The sequence below is a fragment of the Triturus cristatus genome, chromosome 7 (assembly GCF_964204655.1).
Source record: "Triturus cristatus chromosome 7, aTriCri1.1, whole genome shotgun sequence".
Classification (NCBI taxonomy): Eukaryota; Metazoa; Chordata; class Amphibia; order Caudata; family Salamandridae; genus Triturus; species Triturus cristatus.
Window position 1 is genome coordinate 84434106 of NC_140590.1, and position 11495 is coordinate 84445600.

Genomic DNA, 11495 nt, shown 5'->3' on the forward strand with positions numbered 1-11495 from the left:
GGAGGATTCTTGGGCCCAAAAGAGTTTGATTATCTTTCCCAAAAATTCCCAAGGATTCTGGTAATTTATTTTTTACCAAAAATTCATAAGAGGCAAATGCCCCTCCAGGGAGACCAATAGTCTCGGGCAGTGATTCCCTGCTGGAGCCAATTTCAAAATAGGTCAATTTTTTCTTGAAGCCGTTCTTGAAAGATGTGCCATAATACTTGAGAGATACCACCGATTTCATCACCAAAGTGGAAGGCCTAGAGTTTGACGACCGAACACAATGGATGGTTTCTTTTGATGTAACTTCCCTATATACACAGATACCGCAGGATGAAGCGTTACAAGTGATTGAATGCTATCTGGAAGATAGACCATGTCCACATAGGGTGTCGACGACATTCATTTTACAACTAGCCGAGGTGCCGCTGAAGAGAAACTACTTCAAGTTTGAAGACTTGTTCTACATCCAGGTCAAAAGGACTGCCATGGGTTGTCCCTTTGCTCCAGAAATGGCGGTCCTCTATATGGCGAAGTATGAAGAAAGATTCATTTTTAAGAACAATCTGTTCAAAGAAAAATATTTGCAGTGGCTGCGATATATCGACGACATTTGGTGCCTTTGTCGGGGTACAAAAGAGAAATTGGAAATCTTCTACAGTTGGCTGAACACGCGCCACGAGGATATAAAATTCAGTCTGAACATGAGTAACACCAGCTTGACGTTCCTTGATGTGGAGGTTTCCCCATATGATAAAAGGTTGACAACTTCACTGCACCGCAAGACGACTGACAAGAATACCATCTTACATCACAAAAGTGCTCCTCCCAGGAGTCTGAAAGAAAATCTTCCATATGGTCATCTGTTACGGATATGAAGACATTGCTCCAGAAAAACAGATTATGAACAGCATGCAGCCATATTCCTCGAACAAATGATTGTGAGGGGATATCCCAAGAAAATGCTGAAACATACAATAGAAAGAGCTTGGTACACGCCCCTCGAGGAACTCTTGCAAAAGAAAGTAAAATCACCTTTGGGCAGATTGGTCTGCGTTACAATATTTGGGCCAGACACCAATAAATTCAGGCAAATTGTTCTAAAGAATTGGCATCTGTTAGAAAATTTGGACCGCCCATTCCAGAAACCATTGTTTGCCATGAAGAAAAATCTGAGTATTGGCCAGCAAATAGTTCGGGCAGACATTTTTCCTGCATGAAAAAAAAGCAGTTTACGAACCCAGTGGCAAGTTAAACCGGCGGAGGGCCATCATAAATGTGGAAACTGCTCTGCTTGCGATTCTACATTTGAAGGATCCGAATGTATACACAATGCAAATCAAATGGGGACATTCAGAGTTCACTAATTGTAAAACTAAAAATGTTGTTTATGCTGCGCTTTGCCCATGTTCCAAACTTTATATAGGCAAGACAAACCAACAGATCAATCAACGCATCACGCAACATTGTTCAAGAATAAAAAACCTATGGTTGAGAAATTTATTGAAACATCCCATAGTGAAAGGGACTTCAAGTGGACAGTGCTGTCTGCCCTAGATACAACTAAACGTCTAATGGACATTGATGCAGCCCTATTACAGAAAGAAACTCATCTTATATTGAAATACAATTGCAAAGTCACAGGTCATAATGGTATGACAGAACTCACTAAAGCCTAATAAGTATTAACAACTACATATTCCAGAATGCCCCTTTTTGGCTGTCAGAAGTTGTTCTGAACTGCATTGTGATTGGATGCAAGTTTTGCACTACAATCCCCATGAATACTTGCGCATGAGCACACGCGATACAGTTATAACTTGAAATGCCCTCTGTTAGTCACTATTTACACTCGCTGATCGGAAGAGCAGTGAAACTGACATGAGCTACAGAAAGTAAGTGTGGCCCTCGCTTTCAGTCTGAGCAGTCTGCCGGCATTGAGCTATTACTAAAACTGTGGTTGGAATCTGTCTCACAATTAATTTGAGAACACTGACTGATGGTTACAACTAAATATACCATCAGAACACCTTGACACCAATTAAGATGAAGCCCTGATGAGAGTCCCAGTACCCCATGCCTGGGCCTCGAAACACGTTGGCATCTTTAAGCACGGAGGAACTGTTATGTTATGTTAAAGAAACTTATATCACGCTCAGCTACTCGGCAGAGTGTCCCGGCGCGTGTAGAGGTAAAGGCAGAGGGTACCAGAGGGACAACTAAAAGAGGAAAGCTTTAAGCTTTTTCTTAAAGATAACATGATCCTGAATGCTCCACAGAGCCAAGGGCAAAGCATTCCAGGCCAAGATAGCTTTCCTGACAAGTGAACATCCGCTCAGCCTTTGACAATTGAATCTGGGGTTCTGCAGCAGAAGTTGAGAAGAGGAGCGCAACTGTATCACTGGAGTGTAAAAGACAAATCTCTCCTGAAGATAGCTGGGGCCTCTGCCATAGAGGGCACTGTGGGCAATGAAGAGCATTTTGAATTGAATACGAGCCTCAACAGGGAGCCAGTGCAGAGAGCGCAAATGAACACGCACACTGCACCTATTGGACAAGCCTAGCAGGAGTCCGGCTGCAGAGTTTTGCACATCCTGCAATTTTCTTAAGAGGTAACCAGGAATGCCCACATAAAGGGCATTGGCGTAATCTAGGTGAGATAAAATTAAAGCACGGACCACTGTTTCTTTAGCAGGTCCTGGAAGAAAGGGGAGAAACTTTCTCAGTGCTTTCAAGGTGCCAAAACACGTCCCAATGAGCTTCTTAACTTTGTGTGGAGAAATTCAGGTTCTCCGAAAACCAAATCCCTAGATTTTTAGCAGTATTATTCCCTGCGCTAGGCAGGGGGAAGCCAGGAGGCCACAGCTTCGCTCTGAAATCAACTGGAAAGGTCCCATACAAGAGAACCTCTGATTTTCCTTTGTTGCACTTCAGCTGAGCCTAGGCCAGCCAGTGGAAAACGGAGGCTAAACAGTGTTGCGCAGACTGGACAGATTCATCGTCTCTTCCTCAAGAAAACAAGAGCTGGGTGTCGTCAGCATAGGCCATCACCTTAGACCCAAATGATTCCGCTAGAAAAACCAGCGGTGTAACATAGATGTTAAATAAGAGGGGACTAAGGGATGACCCCTGCGGAACACCAGTAGCCATCTGCTGAGGCTCAGAGGCACACGGAGGAAGCCAAACCTGCTGCATTCGTGCTTCGAGAAAGGACCTAATCCAGCCCCAGATAGAACCAGCGATGCCTATTTCCGAGAGGCGGTTAAGGAGCAGGGAATGAGGCACTGTGTCGAATGCCGCCGAGAGGTCTAGCATAACCAAAGCTGCCCTCTCGCCGGCATCCAAACACTCTCGAATTGCCTCTGCCACCTCTACCAGAGCTGATTCTGTACTGTAGGCCGCCCGGAAGCCAGATTGAGCCGGATGCAGCAGGCCGAATGCCTCAACAAAGTTAGTAAGCTGATTAGTGACTACTTTCTCGCAAACCTTAGCTAAACTTGGCAGGAGTGAGATTGGCCTGTAGTTCCCGGGTATAGACGAATCGAGAGACGGCTTTTTAAGAAGAGGGAGAATCAGTGCCTGCTTCCAAGAAGTTGGAACCGTGGCCTCTCGAAGGGACATGTTGATGATTTGGTTGACTTCAGGATTAATAATGTCAGCAGCAGCGGCCAGGAGTCTGGTGGCACAAGGGTCATTAGGAGAGCCAGACTTCAAAGCTTTAAGAATTTTTAGCGTATCAGATAGATCTACAGGAGTGAAAGTTGACAGCATATTGGACGTGCCAGCCGTCAAATGGACGGACAAGGAAGCTGTAAACCCTCCCACAGGGGTAGAAAAAGTAGCTTGGATACTACATATTTTCTCCACAAAGAACTTAGAAAGAGTGTTGCACCAGGAGTCTGATACTGGCATCGCTTGCACCAATGCGCTAGGGGGCATGAAATTTTGAACAATGGCAAAGATTTCTTTCGAATTATTATTAGCCAGGGCAATGCGTGAGGCATGGTAGAGGCTTTTGGCAGCTACAACAGCGGTGTAATAGCTTTTTTGTTTGGCCCTAAGTGCAAGTTTGGGCGTGGAACCATAGCCACTGGAGTGCCATGCCCTCTCCAAAACCTTGCATTCGTGTTTAAGGGCTTTCAACTCATGGAAGAACCATGGTTTGGAGGGCGAGTCTCTTGCCAACTTAGGTCGACAGGGAGCGGCAAGAGCAGACACTGAGTCCAAGATCCAAGATTTAAACCCATTAACATACCCCTCCAGGCTATCTTGGTGGGGAGGCCTGGAGGCAGCCAAGGAGCTGATAAACTGGTGAGGGTCAATTTTGCTGTAAACCGGTGAGCGATGACAGCCAGCCGACTGAACTGGCCGCAGGGTTTCCCAGGAGAAAAAGATCGGGAAATGGTCTGTCCAGGAGACGGGCAAAGGTTTATTAACTTGAATCGCAAAATTTTAGCAAATGGGGTCAAGTGTATGACCCCCTTGATGAGTCGGATACGTGACCCATTGGCTTAGTTGGACCGATTGTAGTGATTCGAGGAAAGCAGATGACTCACACGCCTCCTGATGATCCAAATGAAGATTGACATCCCCAAGAATCAAATAATGTGAAAAATGCAGTGCTCGTTCGGCCATAGCGTCTCCACATGATTTAAGAAAAACATTTGGCGTACCTGGGGGACGGTAAATAAGAGACCCACCCAATGTGAAGTGGGCTGAAAGCTTCACGCTAAAATCCAAAGCTTCACACTCACCCCAGAAGCTTGAAGTTTCGCTATGAAGAGCCCAATTAGCTCTGTACATAATAGCGAGGCCACCACCCTTGCCTACTGGGCGATCAGCCCGATGTAATTTGTAGCCAGCGTAACAATGGGGTTGGATGAGACATCCAACCAAGTTTCAGTGATAAAAAGAAAGTCCAATGAGTGGTCAGAAACCAGATCAAAAATGTCCACATAATGCTACCTTAGTGATCTAGCATTAATCAAGGCAGCTTTGATAGGCGGTGGCCTGGATGATTTTTTTGTTGTGGTGCTCAAAACAGGCTCACATGTAGGCCTAAACCCGCAATCTGGACAGACAAAAGTCACATTTGAAAGCGGAGAGTAGCTGCCATGTGAGGGGCAAGGCGGAGGTCTACAATTTATAAGGAACTCACTGTTTAAATAGATTTTCTTACTGCTTGCAAGCCCCTCCCGGACAGCATTTCTGGCCCTGGGCGCTGACTTGGCGCGGACGGGAGCAGACGGGCTTGCCTTAGGCGCGCCAGCTGTGCGTGTCCGCTTCGCGTCCGAGGAAAGTCCATTAAATAGTGTTTGGCTGATAGGGCATGCAGTGTGCAGTGACTAGAGCGCTGTCTGTAAAAGGCGCGAGGCACATTCGAGATGGACACTGGACGGGCCAAGCCTCAGGAGTGAAAAAATGCGGAAGAATCAGGAGTATAACACACTCCAGTTAAATTAAAAGCATAGCAGCTTAAATATTACACATAAAAATCATACCCCATCAGTACACCCCACAAATTCAATTTTAAGAGGATTTCCTAGTAGAACAGAGCAAAAAACTGAGCCTTTACCAAAGCGCTGCTCGCCCCAGCAAAGCCCGTTAAGTAGTGTTTGGCTGATGGGGCGTGCAGCGACTAGAGCGCTGTCGGCAAAAGGCGCGAGGCACGTTCAAGATGGACACTGGACGGGACTGTGAATTATTAAATGTCATTGTTTGAGAGAAATGGACTGAAAAATTATCCCCAGCTTGCACATATATATTTGTTCCCCGCGTTAGGCATTTCTTTGGTGTGAAACATTAAATAGTTACAAGATTTGCCTTTTTTGTTAATTGATTTGGTGTATATAAAATGGTGCTTTTTGAATTATTGCACATAAGGATGTTGCATTTCATTGTTTGCCTATGAATGTCTTTCGTGAATTGTTTAAATATATTATCTGTTGATGTGATTTGAAAATTGGTGTTTCCTTTTTGATGCATTTGAAATCCCCTTAAAATATATGAAAATAATTTAAAAAGGAATGGTTAAAAAAACAAACAAACATTCAAACAGAAAATGCAATTGCTTGATTGTTACTCTAAAGTAAGAGCATAAGCCGTGAAGAGTCAGGTCCCTTTCTTGCATTTGATAGTTATTACGGCCCTACCTGGCCCCTGTCCTTTGGGCCTAACCCCTTTTGTGGTGACTTTTAGAAAGTTGGCATTGTCTTATTTGAACCCTTCAGTGACTCGGCCTGTCTCCGAATACACGCCTGAGTTGAGTGACAGCTGGGCATTGTGCATTCCCTCTAGAAAGTCACACAAAGGGAAAAGGGGTGCCACGCACCTGAATAGCGCTGTGCCTGTCCCCAAATAAAGAGCTGCATACCCCCAGTAGTGAGTCTGGAGCCATGGTAGGAAAGACAGGGATCTTGTGATCTTCAAATGCCTCTTTAATATCTCCCCCACTTCAAAGGCACATTTGGATATAGGTACTGGACCGTTGATACCACCAAATGAGAACTCTACTGGAACCTAGGACATTCTGCCAGGAAGAAGAGCTGCTGTGCTGTAGGAGCGACTGCCACTTTGCTAGCTGCATTGATGCATTGGCCTGCTGACTGCTGATTGCTGTGCTACAGGAGGGAATGATGCTTTGCTAACTGGCTTTGCTGTGTTGGCCTGCTGCCTGCTGCTTCTTGCCTGGGAGTGAGAAGGACTGCACCTGCTCTCTACATCCCTGCACTCAGGTTCTCCAAGGACTTGCTGACTTTCCTCCTGTTTTCTGAATTCTCTGAGGCACACAAGACTTCTCCATCTCTCCTGGTGCTGCTGGATTCTACCATATGTTAGTGTTTGACGCAGCACCTGCAGTTTAACAGAGCTCGACGATGATGCAGGATCCTCAATGTGCAGTTCCCGATGTCAACACTTGCTCGATCCAAGGTATTTCTTCAGTGGGACCAGTCTGGGTCCTGTAGCCTACCTGCCCTCCATTGCTGTTGACCTGAACTTTGGATTTGCACCTGTACCTCACCACCTCAAGTAACCTTTTAGCACTACTGACTCCTAATCACTGTTTTTGAATTTAATCTTTAAAACTTCATATCTCAGCTTCTACTGACTGGATTTTTTTGTTTTGATCTTGTTTTAATCAGATACATCGTCTCTATTCCTCTAAACTGGTGCAGAGTCTTTTTGTTGTGTTTTCATTGCATTATTATAATAAATATGTGCACAAATACTTTACACATTGCCTCTTAAGTTAAGCTTGAATGCTCTGTACCAAGCTTAACTTAAGAGGGTGCGCACAGGTTAAATTAAGGTATGCATCTGACTTACCCCGACTAGAGTGGTGGTCCCTATGTGGACAGGGTGCATACCTCTTCCAACTAGAGACCCAATTTCTAACATCTCCTTCTATTTTCTCTCTCCGCAGGCTCTCAGACCAGCAATGTTGCTGTACGTGGCTGTGCGACTCCAAGTTTCTGTGATATGGGAAGCAACTCAGGATCATTTCAAGGGACAACCGTAACCACTGATGTGGCCTGCACAGACAGCAGCATGCGCCTTCAGCCGGGCATCCTTCTGTCAGCCATCTTTGGGATCTTTCTGATCAAATTCCTTGTTTGATTACTCCTGCAACAGGTAGATAGCAGTCTATGGCCCTTGTTGCAATGGCAAGCGTGCCACAGATATGCTCACAGGTCCAGCACTATAGTTAGTGCTCACAATGTTTGAGGAATTTTAAGCAGCAATTTGTATGATTTACAATGTTTCTTGACAGGTCTCCCCCCTCCCTTCTAAAGGTCAGGGTGAGGATGTGCTTATTAAAAAGGCAGCATAGACCTAGGACATATTAAAATATTATAAGACCCTGACAGAAGACCTTCTTCATTACCTCTCCGAGCTCTTTTTAACTGCTCTTAAGTTGTGATTGACGCATTGACCTCCACTGCATTACCTCCGCATTTTGAATGTTGAAACAGCTCGTCCAAGGAATTAAACTAGTAAGTGCTTCTGGTGCAAGCACCAAACGCATTTTCTTTTGAAGAAAGAAAGTAAGGACGCAAGGGAAGTACTTCCTGTGTATCACTTGTATCTTAATTTCTTGTTTGCTTTGACAAACAGCACCCACAGCACACAGATGTCACAGCAAACAAATTGAAAGCAGACTACACCAATCTCTGAGGGAGAGGCATCAATAGAAAGGGAACAATACCACATCACCAGAAATAAAGGATTTATTTTTTTAGCGGGAGCAGCCCCCTGCAATGTAATGGAGAAGTGATCCCCTTGTTTTTTAGAAATGTCAAGAAATTATCTCATCCTATTAAAAAACCCAGCTCGAAGAAGGAAGAACCATTTTTGAATTGTAAAGGGTCCTTCACCCCTTATTTGTTAGTCGCATGGTTCATCATTGTGACCCTCACTCAGAGTGGTGGTACATCTGAGTCGGCTCAACCACGTTTCAGGGAGCTCCTACATACTGTAGGGATTAGGCTATTTTAAAATTTCCTAGGGTATAACTTGCATGGCTTGTTTTATTGTGGGTTACCACGATAAGGTTAAAAGCAATGGTACTAGCCTACACCGAAGTCAATGCTTTGAGTTATCTACAACACTAGCATCCTTGGTATTCATGTTATGGATGAAGAATTAGCCTCAATGTGTCAATAGGCCTTCGTCAGGACCAGAACCACATTTCAAAAATATTGTTTCAGAATCTAATAGTGATTCACAATAAGTGAAGTGATATTTAAAAACACATAACATTCATGAAGTCGTGCATGCTTACATACATTTGTTGGGATACTTATTTACCTTCCAAAGAGAACAAATGTTGAGAGGCCTTCTTGGGCCCACTTTGCTTCTTGATTTTAGTCTTACATTTTATATGTTTTAGGCTGACATTTTTAGCAAATGTTATTTTATAAGTTTATGCTTGCACAATATTATTATTATACGACACTGTACATGCTTCTTGTTTTTAGAAAGCCTTTCCTTCGACATAATATATACACTCTGTTCAAGGCTAGCAACACAGAACAAGATAGCCTAGTGCTTGCATTGCCTGTTCGGAGACAGCTTCTAACATCTAGGCACATCATTGCAACAGAGCTGTACCCTTAACAAAGTGGCATTTATTCAATAATTGACATACTGGCCTTTAGAGGTCAGAGAGGATCTCTCTGGTCTTGGAATGAATGCTGTGTTTGACATGCAGCTTTGTCGATGCTGATCCTCCATCCAGCAAAAAGAGATTGCCAATTCCACTTCAGGCCAATTCCCTAGTCCAGTTATTCGGGTATGTGGGCTCACGCTAACCTAAGAGGAAGGACAGAGGGTGCACCCAGTATGCTCTCGAGTAGGGGTAGTGATAGATGGAAATATATAGAGAAATCAGACTGCTATGGTTGGGCTGTTTATTTTTTTCACCATGTTTATAATGCTGGTTGCGTTGCTTTGTTTTCTCTTCCTAAAAATTGCAGCTCATTCTTTCTATACAAGATTACAATATTTCAATAAAAATGCATTGAAAACTTTATTTGTATCTTTCTTCTGTTTACCATTATCATGTGTATGTAAACAACAAAGGGGTTAAGATCTGTTTCCACAATTCCCTTGGAGATCAGAGTGTCATGTTTGAGGTTGCCAAAATCACCTGCCCTCCCAAGAAGGTTAGAGGTTCGGGTGAGACACTGTGAGCTAGCTGGGAATTGGGCCAACATTCTCTGGTGGTGTACATGTACTCAGTCGCTGCATTCTAAAGTTCTGTCATCCTAATACACAGTTCCACCTTTTGTAGTGGGAACCATATAACATGGCACCACAAACGTTCTTAGGTAAGGTACTTATTTAACAGATCTCCTGAGCAATTCTTATGTGAGCCCAACTTACCCTATTCACATTTAAATGGAGATGTCAGTGATGTTAGGGACAAATCCTCCTCAGCATTATAGGGAGCACCTATTTTTGTCTGCAGGTTGTTCAAGCTTGAACTTTGAAAAGGATACCCCTCTATCGTTATTCCCTCTCTGAATTCAATTCACTACAATGGCGAATGTAATTAATCTTCCAGCTAAATGCAGAACTGCTGTTATAACATTACATGGGCTACAACATGGTGGAGGAGATGTTGCTTTCATAGTTGATGCTCAGAAAGCTTATAGACCTGAAGTATTTTACTCATGTGTCACTTTTCCAGCAAATTGGTTCTAATGTGCCCTGCTACATCAATCATGCAACATTAGGTTGGGTCCCCTCAGCAATGATGGGGCTATATGGCCCATCCTAGCAACCTACACACCATATTCCAATTTAGCACTGCTTAATGTGGGTGAACTATACACTTTCTTTACTGGTCTTATTATGCTACACAGAAGTTTAACACAGTTTTTTATGCGCACAATAATGACTGCCCCACAGAGGGCTGATCAAGCTTTCAGGCCACAGCTGTGCCTGTCGTTAGTCCTGTAACTATCAATGTTATTATCGACAAGATTCCCACCAGACAGGAAGAATTCCCGTTCTGGATTGCCCAAAAAACACATCAGTTTTAATTAGTGTGTCCCCATACGGGACCTCAGGATAAATATAGAATTCTCACTATGTGCTTGCCACTTGGGTGGTTCCCCCAAATGTCAACTGTGCTACTCAGTGTACAGTCTTTGCTGCAATGTATACCGTAAATCATGGTACACCACCACCTGCTGTTTTGACTGAAGTGCTAAAACAGATTCAAAACAAATATGGGACAGCCTTGATTACCCTGGATTTGGGTATGAAATTAAGTGGCAATTTTCCTACAGTATAGTCAATCATATTAAGTAATATTGAAGGGGAAGCAGCAGCACTGGCGATGCGCCTCATGCACATTGCGGTAGTAGACCATGAGCATTAGCAACCGAAAATTATTGGGGATACCTATTCATATATAGGCCGAGATAATTTGGGAGCCAGACCAAAGAAGCATTTGCAATGTAATTGGTCTCGCCTTTCGGACCTTATATGTATTTCGCTATGCAGCACATTAGCCTGGTTGCTGAGACATCTACTGTTCTTTAACATGGAGGAGAAGTAAGCACCAAACTGCGTGACACACCAGGTATGGGAACACATGGAGAGAAACATTGCCTTTCAGTAGGAAATGGTACAGTCCAAAGCTGTTTATAATATATCTGTATGGGCCTTCCCTCTCCAGATGCTTCAAATCAAATCAAATCAGGTGTTTGTTAAGCACGACTACTCACCCGTAAGGGTCTCAAGGTGCTGGACGGTGTGGGGGGGGTTCCCAGGTTCCAGTCCATCAAGGAGGGAGTCTGTCGAAGAGCCAAGTTTTGAGGTTTCTTGCGAAGATGGGGAATGATGTTATCTGTCTGATGTGGAGCGGAAGGTCGTTCCAGGCTCTGGCCGCGCAGAAGGAGAAGGAGCGGCCTCCAGATCTGGTCTTTCTGGTGCGGGGGACCACTGTGTCGGAGAGCTGGGCTGATCGTAGGGTCCTTTGGGGTGCGTGGAATTTGAGT

The 11495-nt window shown here is 44.1% G+C and overlaps 1 protein-coding gene across 1 annotated transcript in view; it reads left to right on the forward strand.

Moving 5' to 3' along the window:
* The window catches only part of LOC146808882 (phospholipase A2 inhibitor and Ly6/PLAUR domain-containing protein-like), a 228810-nt gene extending 220312 nt beyond the window's left edge, over positions 1 to 8498 (forward strand). The window contains exon 5 of the mRNA XM_085615693.1: positions 7409 to 8498. Within this exon, the coding sequence (XP_085471819.1) occupies positions 7409 to 7602 (194 nt within the window). The 3' untranslated portion in view covers positions 7603 to 8498. The remainder of the gene's footprint in view (positions 1 to 7408) is intronic.
* Positions 8499 to 11495: the final 2997 nt, after the last annotated feature.